This window comes from Bufo bufo, chromosome 1 (genome assembly GCF_905171765.1).
Source record: "Bufo bufo chromosome 1, aBufBuf1.1, whole genome shotgun sequence".
Taxonomy (NCBI): Eukaryota; Metazoa; Chordata; class Amphibia; order Anura; family Bufonidae; genus Bufo; species Bufo bufo.
Window position 1 is genome coordinate 758,084,322 of NC_053389.1, and position 17,443 is coordinate 758,101,764.

At 43.1% G+C, this 17,443-nt stretch overlaps 1 protein-coding gene across 2 annotated transcripts in view; it reads right to left on the reverse strand.

Moving 5' to 3' along the window:
- Positions 1 to 2,062: 2,062 nt before the first annotated feature.
- The window catches only part of GCK (glucokinase), a 72,456-nt gene continuing 57,075 nt past the window's right edge, over positions 2,063 to 17,443 (reverse strand). For both annotated transcript variants that reach the window (XM_040414565.1, XM_040414566.1), the window contains exons 7-10: positions 12,198 to 12,381; positions 4,742 to 4,897; positions 3,529 to 3,762; positions 2,063 to 3,325 (exon numbers count right to left, since the gene is read on the reverse strand). In XM_040414565.1, coding sequence (XP_040270499.1) covers positions 3,181 to 3,325; positions 3,529 to 3,762; positions 4,742 to 4,897; positions 12,198 to 12,381 — 719 coding nt within the window. In that variant the 3' untranslated portion in view covers positions 2,063 to 3,180. The remainder of the gene's footprint in view (positions 3,326 to 3,528; positions 3,763 to 4,741; positions 4,898 to 12,197; positions 12,382 to 17,443) is intronic.

Sequence of the window (17,443 nt, forward strand, 5' to 3'; positions counted from 1 at the left end):
GAGACAGATTTCATAGAAGACTTCTTTTGACCTCGTTTTTTATAGACAGGGTGGCTATCCTAATCTAGCCAAATGATCTATCATGATCTACGATCATAAGGCTTGCATACTGCACAACTAAAGGGCTTGTCTTAGCAAGACTATCCCTTTTTCAGCCTGGCCTATGTCGTCACAGGTTCGGCCTCTGAAATCCTTGGCAAACACCTGGCCACACGCGTTCCTTACATGCTGCCCATTAAAATGAATGGCCAGCCTTTTAATAGACAGTCATGTTTGGTCCACTTTTTGCTTGCAGCTCCTCATTCCAGCTAATAGGTTAAATAATAGGGGGAAATCCATGAAGATCTGTCGAGGAGTTTGCTGTAAATTTGCTTTTGATTTTTTTTCAACTGCATCTGAATGAGATTTGCAAAAATTTCATCCACCTTGCCAGTACTGCAATACACTGCATGCAAATCTGACGGTAAATCTGCAGGGGGGCTTCCTTATATGATGTCCAAATGCCATAATAGGCATATATACACATCAGAGTAATAGCTGATAAATGCATACATGTCATAGAACCATATGTAACAAACACAGATGTCCTTATGTCTGGCTTTATCTTACAGTAAGCAGCATCATGTAAAAGAGGTATAGCATGTAGTCTGTAAATAATAAATGACAAGTCACCATAGCTAGTACTTTGTGATATTCTTACAATACTTTCAGCTGTATTGTGATAGAAAATTATCAAAAGTAATCTGACACCAGGGAGTTCACCAAGCATAATGTCTAGTAGGGCTAGCTCAGCTGAAGGAAATAATGCCTTTCGCTTAACGTTCTGTTGGCTTCATTCTGGAGGAAAAAGTACTTTTAATCCATATGTAAACGAGTAGTTAAGTGCACTGAGGGTGGGCCTAAGGGACTCTGTGCACCCTTGTTCCTCCTGCCTCCTCTGCCAGCCTCTCTCCCTTCTTCTTGATTGACAGGGCCAGGCAAGATGACTATGCGGGAACCTGGCCCTGTCAATCAAGGAGAGGGAGAGACTGGCAGACGAAGCAGGAGGAGCAAGGGTGCACAGAGTAGCTTGGGCCCGAACTCTGTGAACTTAACTGTTCATTTGCTTATGGATGAAAAGTTATTTTTCTCCACAATGAAGCAACGGATTGTTAGGTGAAAGATATCATTGCATTCAGCTGAGCTAACCCTACAAGGAGTTTTGCCTGTTTTAAAGGGGTTCTCCGGGCTCTCCTATATTGATGACCTAACCTCAGGATAGTTCATTAATATCAGATCGGCGGGGGTCCGACACCTGGCACCCCCGCCGATAAGTTGTATGAGGAGATGGTGCGCAATGTACCCATGAGGTCTCCCTTCTTTCTTCCAGCTCGCCACTGCTTTGCCACAGACAGCAGTGGTGAGGGCCATCTCCTCATACAGCTGATCGGTGGGGGTGCCGGGTGTCGGACCCCTGCCGATCTTATATTGATGACCTATCCTGAGGATAGGTCATCAATATAGGACAGCCCGGGGAACCCCTTTAACAGTGAATTTCCTGGTGACAGACTCCCTTTAACAAAGAAACAAGTTTTGAATTCAGCTCACCCAGTCACTAGAACCACGTCTTCTGAGTAACCTCTTGCATGGACAAAACATCCAGAGTCAGGAGAAATATGAGACTTAAAAAACAGCAATAGGAATTCCAAAGAATAAAATAAAATCCAAACTTTATTAATATAAGTTAAAAATAGGTAACATCTGCTCAAGAGGATGTACAAAATACACTTACGCATTTCGGAAGAGTTCCTTAATCATAGCATAGATTGTTATGATTGAGGAACTCTTCCGAAATGCGTAAGTGTATTTTATATTTCCCCACGAGCAGATGTTTTATGTTTACATTATATTATTAAAGATTGGATTTTTTCTTATTCTTTGGAATTCCAGGTGCTGGACTTCAAAGTACAGACTCCTTTTAGATTTCTTTCTTCTTCAGGGAACTTCAGCAAACATCTAACCAAAAACTCACTTAGCACTAGATATATTCTTGACTGGAGACCATTACTATAATACTGTAAAATACACTGATATGAGGTTTATTAAGTCTTAATGTTCATACTAAACCATTTTCTAACATCATTATCTACATTGTCAAACAAGAATTAATGAAAAATGGTAACAAGTAACCATCAAAAAAAGCTGATTAAGGGTGGACATTAAATAGAGGAAGCTCCTGAGGCTGAGACCTTTGAGAGAAGGCGCTCCTAGGTTGGCTGCATTTCAATTCCTCATGGGTGTGGTTATCTACAATGAAGAGCAGAGGAGGAGCAGATGCTGCCCTTCTTTCCTTATATGGATTAACAGGGGTATAAAAGTCTTAGATATCTGGGTTGGAGGTGAAGGTTGTGATGACCCATTTTATAGCTACCTGTACACTTTGGTTCCAAAAATGTCCATTCCACAATAGTAATTTAAGAAATAATTCATTTTCTTCTTACAGTGTAATGTACTGTTCTGTCATTAATGATTACTGCTGGCCACATTCTTGTATACATACAAAACGTACAATTAACGACATACATTATACAGATTCCAGGAGAAAGAAATCACTTTAATGAATGTATAAACCGTAGCTGGATTCTTCACATTTACTATATGTTGTCGATCTAAACTATTGACCCAGGTACTAAATATGGCGTCCAATTCTCCAGGTTTAATGTTGAGCATTAGGTTTGCTGAGGGCTCAAACCTTGTAAACTCTTTAGCTTCTCTACTTACGTCTGTCCGCTTCTAGAAACCTATTACCTGAGAAATCCACGTGAGAACTGAAAATGTACAACTCTGTAACCTTAAAGCAACAACTTGAAGATGTGTCTTCACCAAGATATGACTGTCTCTTAGCTTGTCTTTGCTGGATGACTAGGTTCTTAGAGCACTGTTGGGAATGTCCCATCTGGCGTGCACTTAAGTGAAGATACTTGGCAATGCACAGATGTCCTGTTCTGCAGAATACATTGTGAAGCTTTGGGAAGGTGTTTGCACCTCTTACATATCATGATGTATCCATATCTGATTTTCAAGTCTGGCAATGTTGATGTGATGGAGCCCTGCAGGTTGTTTTTGTACTGGTCTGCAGAAACTCTGTAGATCACCGGAGGTGGGGAAAACATGTTTCTAAGGAGTATGTTGCATCGATAGCTAATGACCAATAAGGTAAGCCATCTTGTATGCCACTGCTGAGATCAGGGCCGCACCTCGCCCGCTGCCTTCCTCTGATTGGATGAAGGTGATTTCACATCTTGGTGTCAGCTTGTGGACTGCTGCGTGGAACTTTTCCTTGAAGCTTAAAGCAGAAGGAAATGGAGTCAAACACATTTTAGAATCACAGATTGTGCAAAAAAATAAAATAAAATGAGTCCACCCAGCTTGAAATCGTTTTGTATTCGGTCCACTATGAGTTTATGTTAGGTGACTTCATTCCATAAAAAAATAAATTGGGAGAGTAAATTTTGACTTTGATGTAAACAACAAAATACTTTAACTTACAAAGGGTGGAGTTTGTAGACAGATCCGTCCACCCCAACTGTGATCTTGAGGATGTCTTCTCCCCTGTTCTTACGCATGCGGTTGAGGACTCCAGCAAGGCCGGATCCACACATGACAGCAGCTCGTGTGGACACGCTTTCACATGCCATACGCACTGCATGACAGTCGCCCAGTGTGGGCTGCAGACCAAGTGTTCGCAGGATGTTGTAGGTTTGCTTAAAATCTGTAGAGTCTCTGGAAATAAGAACAAGAAAAAACATTTTTGGGATGAAACTAATAATGGGGGTTGAAAAAATGACAACCAAGAGACTGTCTGTCTCAGAAAACCTATGTTTGAATCCACTATTTGGACATTTTGGGTTAATAAAGGGATGTACCTAATTTTTACTTCTATTGATTTATAGTGTATCTATTGCCTTAGGGCCCTGCTTGTGCATTACCCTGATTTCACTGGGCAATGCTGTGCTCTCTGCACTTTGATTGACAGGGCCAAGCAGTGCAAATGTCATCACACCTGGCCCTGTCAATCAAAGTGCAGAAGGCGCGGCAGAGAGAGCAGAGCCTCTAGGTGTAACAACAACGCCCCAATTGCTCCTAGAGGCAAATTTGCATATACTGTAATAAAACATCATTTTTCTCAGCAATGAAGGGACATATCAACATGGGACCAACACAGATGCCTTCAGCTGCCAAGCGCACATGTAACAGGTCAGCCAGTGTCATAGGTACAAATCTGCTGACAGATGCCCTTTAAAGACTTGCAGACATGGTCACAAGATATTACAACTGATCTCAGAGAGTAACAGAACTAATCATCAGGTATCCCTTTTACCAACAAAGGACAACCCTTTTAATGTTAAAGAGTAAGGAGAACCCTTTCGCATTGATCGATGATGGGGAAAGAGCATTTCTATGAACGTTCATTTGGAGGATCATGAACCTGTCTAGACACCCCCCCGATCTGGTCATTTGTGCAGCACATCTCCTCGTCTAAACAGGGGATGTGCTGCCAACACACAACTGTATGGGGGATGAATGATTGTACTAACGATCATTCATCCCAATACTGTTTTCAGTCAGCCTGTGTAAAAGGCCTTTTAAACAAGTGTCAATTGACTGGTTTAGAGGGCTTGTTCTGGGCTGGTATCCATCTGTATGAAAGGACCCTCCCTAAAGCTGTGTTCCTAGAAATGTCAGATAATTTCTTTATTACCCCTCTATCTGTGACACAAATTGTGTTTCAAAACTTCCTCTCATCTTCAGTTGTTCAGAAGCTTCTCCTCCAAATACCAAATTTTCATTCACCATCTTCATCAGGACCAGTCTGACGAGTTCTCCCATGTACTTTCCTCCAATCATCTTCTCATAGCTTTTCCATGGTAGGAGTAAACAGCAAGGGAGTCAAAATAAAAGCTCATTATTAAGAACACCAAAATATTTAAGGCACAAATCCAAATTTATCTTCACATAAAGATATTTATTTTGAATATTGGTCATAGACACACACACACATAACTTGGACTGAAATAAAATATATTATATACAATGTTAAAGAATGGTAATTTTTTTTTATATATATATATATATATATATATATGAGGAATATGGATTAATATTAACTGTCAGCCATGTCCTCACACCCCCATTAGCTGACAGATAGCAGAGGTAGTGAACTCCACAGGAGGGCCCTGCTTCAAAGCCCCAGCTCTGATTGTCATTTGATTCACCTCTTGGCATGTTCATCAGTGTACATGCAAAATACGTTTCCACCCCCCAGCCATCTGAGTGTCAGCTGGCAAGGAAGAAAGCCCCAGGGGGTCCAGGCTTCAAGGAGGCCCCAGGTGGAGAATGTCACACCTCTATCCACCAGTTTGGAGGCAAGCTAAATCCTGCAGGAAAACCCCCCAACAGGAGGTATCAGCCCTTGTGAGGATCAAGGGTATCGTCCAGACATGTTGGCACCTACATTTCATAAGGGATTATGAATCGCCCGGCCATCGCAGGAGCAAACCGGAGACATATTTGTGTCCCGGTGGCCACGATGTACGTGCCCATAGGCTTTATTTGAGGAGGGCATGCCAGGCAAAGGAGATATCCATATCTCCCCACAGAAACCACATAACTGTACCAGGTTTGGACTCTACCTGTAGCCGGAACCCAGGCAGGTCCGCTGGTCCCAGAACCATCTCCCTGTGACCCTCTGGTCTGGAGCTATGAACCCTAAAGGATTTTGTGGGTCATTTGCTGCCAGCCCAGAAGAGGGGGAGTGGACCCCTCCCTGAGGCCGGGAGGGGAGGGGCCGGCTACAGGTTAAAAGGCTTGTGCCAGCAAGCGGGCGGGTCTTTCTCTGAAGAAGGGTCACATCGTGTAATATGTTTAGAGGGACCCAGGAACTAGCTGAGATCACGGCCCTTCATGTAGACTGCAGCAAAGAACACCTCACCACCAAAAGGAACTTTCATCTACCAGGTATCTGACTTTTACACTGCTTAACCCTGTTGTACCCATATAATCTGTATCTGTAACCTCAGACCACTGTATAGATTCTCTGTGTATATTGTGTTAAATCTAGTGTGCCCTTATGGCGATTAAATATATAATTTAATCTTGTGCTATCTTGTATCTCGATCACGAATCCCCACGTCCGTGTTTTGGCCTAGTTATAAGCTACCGCGGGTTGGTTTCTCACCCTGTATAATCCCTTTAGCGGACCGGGCTTATATCAAACGAGAAGCTGGTGGCAGATTTCCCGGGCTGAGACAGCGCTGTTTTCACTGCGGCAGTGAGAAGGCTCTCTCAGCTTGTTGCCTCTCTGTGCCCTCGTGGACAGGAGGTGTGTGTGTAAACTATACCAACCAGACCTTACCTGCTCCTCTGGAAGGCGTAACGTCACGTTTTTGGTAACCAGGGACAATACCGCGTCTCGTGAGCTCGTAGTTGACGTCAAGCGGGCACGAGGTGTGGTATTCGTCACAATATATATACAGTACAGACCAAAAGTTTGGACACACCTTCTCATTCAAAGAGTTTTCTTTATTTTCATGAATATGAAGGCATCAAAACTATGAAATAACACATGTGGAATTATATACATAACAAACAACTGTGAAACAACTGAAAATATGTCATATTCTAGGTTCTTCAAAGTAGCCACCTTTTGCTTTGATTACTGCTTTGCACACTCTTGGCATTCTCTTGATGAGCTTCAAGAGGTAGTCCCCTGAAATGGTTTTCCAACAGTCTTGAAGGAGTTCCCAGAGATGCTTAGCACTTGTTGGCTCTTTTGCCTTCACTCTGCGGTCCAGCTCACCCCAAACCATCTCGATTGGGTTCAGGTCCGGTGACTGTGGAGGCCAGGTCATCTGGCGCAGCACCCCATCACTCTCCTTCATGGTCAAATAGCCCTTACTTTCAAAGTTTTCCCAATTTTTCGGCTGACTGACTGACCTTCATTTCTTAAAGTAATGATGGCCACTCGTTTTTATTTACTTAGCTGCTTTTTTCTTGCCATAATACAAATTCTAACAGTCTTTTTTCAGTAGAACTATCAGCTGTGTATCCACCTGACTTCTCCTCAACGCAACTGATGGTCCCAACCCCATTTATAAGGCAAGAAATCCCACTTATTAAACCTGACAGGGCACACCTGTGAAGTGAAAACCATTTCAGGGGACTACCTCTTGAAGCTCATCAAGAGAATGCCAAGAGTGTGCAAAGCAGTAATCAAAGCAAAAGGTGGCTACTTTAAAGAACCTAGAATATGACATATTTTCAGCTGTTTCACACTTGTTTGTTATGTATATAATTCCACATGTGTTAATTCATAGTTTTGATGCCTTCAGTGTGAATCTACAATTTTCACAGTCATGAAAATAAAGAAAACTCTTTGAATGAGAAGGTGTGTCCAAACTTTTGGTCTGTACTGTATGTATATATATATACACTGCTCAAAAAAATAAAGGGAACACTTAAACAACACAATGTAACTCCAAGTCAATCACACTTCTGTGAAATCAAACGGTCCACTTAGGAAGCAACACTGAGTGACAATCAATTTCACATGCTGTTGTGCAAATGTGATAGACAACAGGTGGAAATTATAGGCAATTAGCAAGACACCCCCAATAAAGGAGTGGTTCTGCAGGTGGTGACCACAGACCACTTCTCAGTTCCTATGCTTCCTGGCTGATGTTTTGGTTACTTTTAAATGCTGGCGGTGCTTTCACTCTAGTGGTAGCATGAGACGGAGTCTACAACCCACAAAAGTGGCTCAGGTAGTGCAGCTTATCCAGGATGGCACATCAATGCGAGCTGTGGCAAGAAGGTTTGCTGTGTCTGTCAGCGTAGTGTCCAGAGCATGGAGGCGCTACCAGGAGACAGGCCAGTACATCAGGAGACGTGGAGGAGGCCGTAGGAGGGCAACAACCCAGCAGCAGGACCGTTACCTCCGCCTTTGTGCAAGGAGGAACAGGAGGAGCACTGCCAGAGCCCTGCAAAATGACCTCCAGCAGGCCACAAATGTGCATGTGTCTGCTCAAACGGTCAGAAACAGACTCCATGAGGGTGATATGAGGGCCCGACGTCCACAGGTGGGGTTGTGCTTACAGCCCAACACCGTGCAGGACGTTTGGCATTTGCGTTGTAGGGAGGTCATACAGGCACGTGGAGGCCACACACACTACTGAGCCTCATTTTGACTTGTTTTAAGGACATTACATCAAAGTTGGATCAGCCTGTAGTGTGTTTTTCCACTTTAATTTTGAGTGTGACTCCAAATCCAGACCTCCATGGGTTGAAAAATTTGATTTCCATTTTTAAATTTTTGTGTGATTTTGTTGTCAGCACATTCAACTATGTAAAGAACAAAGTATTTCAGAAAAATATTTAATTAATTCAGATCTAGGATGTGTTATTTTTGTGTTCCCTTTATTTTTTTGAGCAGTGTATATATATACATATACACTCACCTAAAGAATTATTAGGAACACCATACTAATACGGTGTTGGACCCCCTTTTGCCTTCAGAACTGCCTTAATTCTACGTGGCATTGATTCAACAAGGTGCTGATAGCATTCTTTAGAAATGTTGGCCCATATTGATAGGATAGCATCTTGCAGTTGATGGAGATTTGAGGGATGCACATCCAGGGCACGAAGCTCCCGTTCCACCACATCCCAAAGATGCTCTATTGGGTTGAGATCTGGTGACTGTGGGGGCCATTTTAGTACAGTGAACTCATTGTCATGTTCAAGAAACCAATATGAAATGATTCGAGCTTTGTGACATGGTGCATTATCCTGCTGGAAGTAGCCATCAGAGGATGGATACATGTTCTCATTCTGTTTACGCCAAATTCGGACTCTACCATTTGAATGTCTCAACAGAAATCGAGACTCATCAGACCAGGCAACATTTTTCCTGTCTTCAACAGTCCAATTTTGGTGAGCTCGTGCAAATTGTAGCCTCTTTTTTCTATTTGTAGTGGAGATGAGTGGTACCCGGTGGGGTCTTCTGCTGTTGTAGCCCATCCGCCTCAAGGTTGTGCGTGTTGTGGCTTCACAAATGCTTTGCTGCATACCTCGGTTGTAACGAGTGGTTATTTCAGTCAACGTTGCTCTTCTATCAGCTTGAATCAGTCGGCCCATTCTCCTCTGACCTCTAGCATCCACAAGGCATTTTTGCCCACAGGACTGCCGCATACTGGATGTTTTTCCCTTTTCACACCATTCTTTGTAAACCCTAGAAACAGTTGTGCGTGAAAATCCCAGTAACTGAGCAGATTGTGAAATACTCAGACCGGCCTGTCTGGCACCAACAACCATGTCACGCTCAAAATTGCTTAAATCCCCTTTCTTTCCCATTCTGACATTCAGTTTGGAGTTCAGGAGATTGTCTTGACCAGGACCACACCCCTAAATGCATTGAAGCAACTGCCATGTGATTGGTTGACTAGATAATTGCATTAATGAGAAATAGAACAGGTGTTCCTAATAATTCTTTAGGTGAGTGTATGTATATATATATATATATATATATATATACACAGTGGATATAAAAAGTCTACACACCCCTGTTAAAATGTCAGGTGATGTAAAAAAAATGAGACAAAGATAAATAATTTCAGAACTTTTTCCACCTTTAATGTGATCTATAAACTGTACAACTCAATTGAAAAACAAACTGAAATCTTTTAGGTAGAGGGAAGAAAAAAAATAAAATAAAAATAATGTGGTTGCGTAAGTGTGCACACCCTTAAACTAATACTTTGTTGAAGCACCTTTTGATTTTATTACAGCACTCAGTCTTTTTGGGTATGAGTCAATTAGCATGGCACATTTTGACTTGGCAAGATTTGCCCACTCTTCTTTGCAAAAACACTCCAAATCTGTCAGATTGCGAGGGCATCTCCTGTGCACAGCCCTCTTCAGATCACCCCACAGATTTGCAATCGGATTCAGGTCTGGGCTCTGGCTGGGCCATTCCAAAACTTTAATCTTCTTCTGGTGAAGCTATTCCTTTGTTGATTTGGATGTATGCTTTGGGTCGTTGTCACGCTGAAAGATGAAGTTCCTCTTCATGTTCAGCTTTCTAGAATATTGACTGGTATTTAGAACTGCTCATAATTCCCTCTAGCTTAACTAAGGCCCCAGTTCCAGCTGAAGAAAAACAGCCCCAAAGCATGATGCTGCCACCACCATGCTTCACTGTGGGTATGGTGTTCTTTTGGTGATGTGCAGTGTTGTTTTTGCGCCAAACATATCTTTTGGAATTATGGCCAAAAAGTTCAACCTTGGTTTCATCAGACCATAACACCTTTTCCCACATGCTTTTGGGAGACTTCAGATGTGTTTTTGCAAAATGTAGCCTGGCTTAGATGTTTTTCTTCATAAGAAAAGGCTTTCGTCTTGCCACTCTCCCCTATAGCCCAGACATATGAAGAATACGGGAGATTGTTGTCACATGTACCACACAGCCAGTACTTGCCAGATATTCCTGCAGCTCCTTTAATGTTGCTGTAGGCCTCTTAGTAGCCTCCCAGACCAGTTTTCTTCTCGTCTTTTCATCAATTTTGGGGGGACGTCCAGTTCTTGGTAATGTCACTGCCATATTTTCTCCACTTTATGATGACTGTGTTCACTGTGTTCCATGGTATATCTAATGCCTTGGAAATTCTTTTGTACCCTTCTCCTGACTGATACCTTTTAAAGGGAACCTGTCACCGGGATTTTGTGCATAGAGCTGAGGACATGGGTTGCTAGATGGCCGCTAGCACATCCGCAATACCCAGTCCCCATAGCTCTGTGTGCTTTTATTGTGTAAAAAAAAACCAATTTGATACATATGCAAATTAACCTGAGATGAGTCCTGTCCCTGACTCATCTCACGTACAGGACACATCTAAGGTTAATTTTCATATGTATCAAATCTGTTTTTTTACACAATAAAAGCACACAGAGCTATGGGGATTGGGTATTGCGGATGTGCTAGCGGCCATCTAGCAACCCATGTCCTCAGCTCTATACACAATATCCCGGTGACAGGTTCCCTTTAACAATGAGATCCCTCTGATGCTTTGGAAGCTCTCTGTGGACCATGGCTTTTGCTGTGGGATGCGACTAAGTAAATTTCAGGAAAGACCAACTAGAGCAGCTGAACTTTATTTGGGGTTAATCAGAGACACTTTAAATGATGGCAGGTGTATGCTGACTCCTATTTAACATGATTTTGAATGTGATTGCTTAATTCTGAACACAGCTACATCCCCAGTTATAAGAGGGTGTGCACACTTACGCAACCACATTATTTTATTTGTATATGTTTTCTTCCCTCCACCTAAAAGATTTCAGTTTGTTTTTCAATTGAGTGGTACAGTTTATAGGTCACATTAAAGGTGGAAAAAGTTCTGAAATGATTTATCTTTGTCTAATGTTTTTACAGCACAGAAACCTGACATTTTAAGAGGGGTGTGCAGACTTTTTATATCCACTGCATATATATATATATATATTGTAGTAGCCCAGAGGGGAGAATCGTGGATGGTCGGTACGTCTCACTGAGAATGTATGCCTCAGTGATATAATTCCCGGAAATAAGTATACCAGTAACATTAGGTTGCTGGGAGGTTTTCATTAAAGTGGATTTTGGGTCCGGGTTTTAGGAGTGACCAGAGAGATTGGGTGGGACAGGTCACTCCGGTACTCCATACAGGGTTTTCCTATGGTGTGGTTAAAAAGGCTGTGGGAATCTCAGCTGGGGAGATCAAGTGTGCACAGGCTAACTAAAAGCTGAACAAGCTAAGAGGGAGGAATTGGTCTCTGAAAGACCCCAGAGAGTGGTGAGATCATATTGTTTTGTTACCCGATTTGGACTGAACACTAAATGTGGGACTTTATGTTATACAATATGTGTGGGCTGAAGAAAGCTTAAGTTTGGACATGTTTACTTTTGTTTGCTGAAATAAACACTGCCTGTGGTGAAGACTAAACTGACATGTGTGTATGTGTGCACAGTGACGGAGTTAAAACCCCCACAATATATATATATATATATATATATATATATATATTATACTGTATATGTTCAATCAATGGGACTCCTAATTTTTTGACCTTTACCAATCCCTAGAATGATAACTTTGAAAGAATAGAAAAATGTAGTGTGTTCTTACAGTTGCTGACCAGGATGTAGGGAGCCCTCATCCACTACTCGATCGTACTCCAGACGGAAGTCTTCTAGTTCACCCGTGTCTCCAAATGCACCCCACTCTGTGTTGACACACATGCGACCTTCTTCTCCTTCCACCAGCTCCACCTCGCACATCTCTTCCATGTAACAGGCATTACATCCAGTGCCTGGAAGATCAAAGTGATCAAGGAAAAAGAGAAGATACGTCAACTCTCAGTGGTGGGATAGATAACTCATGTTGCTGCGAGCAACTTTTAAATTAATGGGGTTGTCCGGACAGATAAAAAGTTGTTTTAATGAAAGTGATTGCACTTATACAGCACAAGTCAAAAGTTTGGACACACATTTTCATTTCATAGTTTTTCTTATTTTCTACATTGTAGATTCATATTAAAGTCATGAAATTGATGAAGGAACACAGATGGAAGTAGTAAACGGAAAAGTGTTAAAGGGGTTGGCCACTTTCTGGTTAATGTTCTTGTAAGATGATTATTTGGCACTTAGCCTTTGTTCATATGGTATGTCCCCTTGTTTGCAAAGTCTTTTGTGCTGTCCATAAGATGGCCGCTGATGGAGAGTCCTGTGACCAGGGAAATCACCTGATGTCTCTTCCATTCAAAGACACTGCACTTGCCATCTTCTGTTGGAGGTTTAGTGCAAGTGCAATGTGTTTGAATGGAGAAGACATCACATGGAGGTGATTTGCCACATGACTCTCCATCAGCAGCCATGTTATGGAGAGAACCCCTGTGTGGATAGCACAAAAGACTTTGTAAACAAGGGGCATAAAATATGAAATATAGAAAATGGTGCACAATTTCAAAAAAGGCTATATTAGTAAGTGCCATATAATCATCTCAGAAACACATTGGTCAACAATAACCAGAAAGTGGCCAACCCCTTTATCCAAACCAGACTATTTTTTATAGTTTAGATTCTTCACGGTAGCCCCCATTTGCTTTAATGACAGCTTTGCACACTCTTGGCATTGCAGGATAAAACTTACCAGGAAAGGTTAAAGGACCTTAACATGTATAGCTTGGAAGAAAGATGAGACAGAGGGGATATGATAGAAACTTTTAAATACATAAAGGGAATCAACAAGGTAAAAGAGGAGAGAATATTTAATAGAAGAAAAACTGCTACAAGAGGACATAGTTAAAAATTAGAGGGGCAAAGGTTTAAAAGTAATATCAGGAATTATTACTTTACTGAGAGAGTAGTGGATGCATGGAATAGCCTTCCTGCAGAAGTGGTAGCTGCAAATTCAGTGAAGGAGTTTAAGCATGCATGGGATAGGCATAAGGCCATCCTTCATATAAGATAGGGCCAGGGGCTATTCATAGTATTCAGTATATTGGGCAGACTAGATGGGCCAAATGGTTCTTATCTGCCGACACATTCTATGTTTCAATCAGATTCATGAGATAGTTGCCTTAAATGGTCTTCGATTAACAGGTATGCCTTGCCACGATTTCCGTTGTATACAAGTAGGATTGGTTTACAGTCCATACCATGTTTAGCCCTATTCTACTACTGTTCTGATCAACATTATGGTAAGAACCACTCAACTAAGAGAAATGAAAGTTCATCATTACTTTAAGACATGATGGTCAGTCAATTCGGAAAATTTCCAGAACTTTGAAGGTATCCTCAAGTGCAGTCATAAAAACCATCAAATGTTATGATGAAACTGGCTCTGATGAGGACCACCCCATGAAAGGAAGATGATGAGTTACCTCTGCTGTAGAGGATAAGTTCACTAGAGTTACCAGCCTCAGAAACCTCAAATAAACAGCAGTTAAAGGGATTCTGTCACCACATTTTACCCCTACAGTAAAACATAGCTACTTGTAGGTCTCCCTGAGCTGTATTGAATGATGCCCTTATTAACTAATAGTCTTGAATTATTTCTTTATAAAATCGATTTTAGTGATATGCTAATGACTTACATAAAGTGCCCAAAGGGATGTCCTTTCCTAACTTGGTGCCCAGCTGCACCGGTCGGTCCAGTGCCCAGCGCCGCCTTCCTTAGTCCAGCGCCGCCTCTAATATAATATATTCAAGAGCCGACGCGCTGACGTAATCCCTGAGCCTGTTTGAAATCCCGCGCGTGCACACTACACACTGTAGTCTGCGCCCGTGCACACTACAGGTAATGGCATAATCGAGCAAAGTGCTAGGCACCGGACCGAGGGGTGCGGCTGGGCACCAAGTTAGGAAAGGGCACATTATGTAAGTCATTAGCATATCACTAAAATCGATTTTATAAAGAAATAATTCAAGACTATTAGTTAATAAGGGCATCATTTAATACAGCTCAGGGAGACCTACAACAGTGGCGTCTCTAGCTTTCAAATTTTGGGGGGGCATACTGGGGGCCAGGACAAAAGTAGGGGGGGCAGCTATAACAACGATACATTTACACAAGTACGCTTAGAAATGCTGCAATACTTTACCCAATACCTAAAACCGCAACAGGGAAGAAAAGTCCAGCTGTCTGTGGATGACACTTTTATAGAGAGGGGGATCTGTGGATGACACTGCTATGGGGGGGATCTGTGGATGCCACATACCGTATATAGCATCTTATGCTATATGTGTCATCCACAGATCCACCCCATGACAGTGTCATCCCCATTTCCCCCTCCATAACAGTGTCATCCACAGATCTCCCTCCCTATAACAGTGTCATCCACAGATCTCCCTCCCCGCCTCTCACAGGAGTGTACATATATAAAATAAACATATTTCACATGAACACTTACAGTTACTTGGCTTGGCCCTTGGGGATCTCGGACGCCACTTCAACACTTGGCCGGGGGCTCGGCGGAGCTGATGTTGTGTTTTATCCTAATGAGAAATATTTCATAATAAGAATTTGGAGAAGGGGCAGAGGGATAGCAGAGCAGGGAGAGGCTGGTGCTGCTACTAGGGGGTCATACCACGGGGGAGTAATAAAACCCACCATAATGCCCCCCAGTAGAAATAATTATCCTTATAATGTGTAAAACATACCCCCTTATGCCCCCAGTTGAGCTAATGTCCCCCATAATGTGCCAGTATAAAATACCCCTATATAGTGCCCCAGTAAATGCCTCCATAGTGCTCCTCTCCCCCCTTCCTGCTAGTGCCCCCCATAATGTACCAGTATAAAATGTCCCATATATCGTGCCCCAGTAGATGCCCTCAGTGTCCCCCATAATTTGCAAGTATAAAATACCCCTTCTTAGTGCCCCCCGTAGATGACTCCATAGTACTCCTCTCTCCCCTTCTCCATAGTACCCACCATAATGTGTCCCAGTATAAAATGCTACTGTACAGAGCCCCCCATATAAAACACCCCTTCTTTGTGGCCTCAGTAGATGCCCCTATAGTGCCCACCAATAATGTGCCAGTAATAAGTGCCCTCAATAACGTGCCACTGCCAGTAACAAGAGCCCCCCAATGTGCCAGTAATAAGCCCCCATCACGTGCCAGTAACAAGAGCCCCCATCACGTGCCAGTAATAAGTCCCCCATCACGTGGCAGTAATAAGCCCCCCATCACGTGCCAGTATTAAGCCCCCCCATGTTCCAGTATTAAGTCCCCCCATCATCATGTGCCAGTATTAAGTCCCCCCATCATCATGTGCCAGTATTAAGTCCCCCCATCATCATGTGCCAGTATTAAGTCCCCCATCATCATGTGCCAGTATTAAGTCCCCCCCATCATCATGTGCCAGTATTAAGTCCCCAATCATGTGCCAGTATTAAGTCCCCACATCATGTCCCAGAATTAAGTCCCCCCATCACGTGCCAGTATTAAGCCCCCCCATGTTCCAGTATTAAGTCCCCCCATCATCATGTGCCAGTATTAAGTCCCCCCATCATCATGTGCCAGTATTAAGTCCCCCATCATCATGTGCCAGTATTAAGTCCCCCCCATCATCATGTGCCAGTATTAAGTCCCCCATCATGTGCCAGTATTAATTCCCCTCATGATGTGCCAGTATTAAGTCCCCCCCATCATGTGCCAGTATTAAGTCCCCCCATCATCATGTGCCAGTATTAAGTCCCCCCCATCATCATGTGCCAGTATTAAGTCCCCCCATCATCATGTGCCAGTATTAAGTCCCCCCATCATGTGCCAGTATTAAGTCCCCCCATCATCATGTGCCAGTATTAAGTCCCCCCATCATCATGTGCCAGTATTAAGTCCCCCCATCATCATGTGCCAGTATTAAGTCCCCCATCATGTGCCAGTATTAAGTCCCCCCATCATGTCCCAGTATTAAGTCCCCCCATCACGTGCCAGTATTAAGCCCCCCATGTTCCAGTATTAAGTCCCCCCCATCATCATGTGCCAGTATTAAGTCCCCCATCATCATGTGCCAGTATTAAGCCCCCCCATGTTCCAGTATTAAGTCCCCCCATCATCATGTGCCAGTATTAAGTCCCCCCATCATCATGTGCCAGTATTAAGTCCCCCATCATCATGTGCCAGTATTAAGTCCCCCCCATCATCATGTGCCAGTATTAAGTCCCCCATCATGTGCCAGTAATAATTCCCCTCATCATGTGCCAGTATTAAGTCCCCCCCATCATGTGCCAGTAATAAGTCCCCCCATCATCATGTGCCAGTATTAAGTCCCCCCCATCATCATGTGCCAGTATTAAGTCCCCCCATCATCATGTGCCAGTATTAAGTCCCCCCATCATGTGCCAGTATTAAGTCCCCCCATCATCATGTGCCAGTATTAAGTCCCCCCATCATCATGTGCCAGTATTAAGTCCCCCCCATCATGTGCCAGTATTAAGTCCCCCCATCATCATGTGCCAGTATTAAGTCCCCCCCATCATCATGTGCCAGTATTAAGTCCCCCCATCATCATGTGCCAGTATTAAGTCCCCCCATAATGTGCCAGTATTAAGTCCCCCCATCATCATGTGCCATTATTAAGTCCCCCCATCATCATGTGCCAGTATTAAGTCCCCCCATCATCATGTGCCAGTATTAAGTCCCCCCATCATCATGTGCCAGTATTAAGTCCCCCCATCATCATGTGCCAGTATTAAGTCCCCCCCATCATCATGTGCCAATATTAAGTCCCCCATCATCATGTGCCAGTATTAAGTCCCCCCATCATGTGCCAGTATTAAGTCCCCCCATCATCATGTGCCAGTATTAAGTCCCCCCATCATCATGTGCCAGTATTAAGTCCCCCCATCATCATGTGCCAGTATTAAG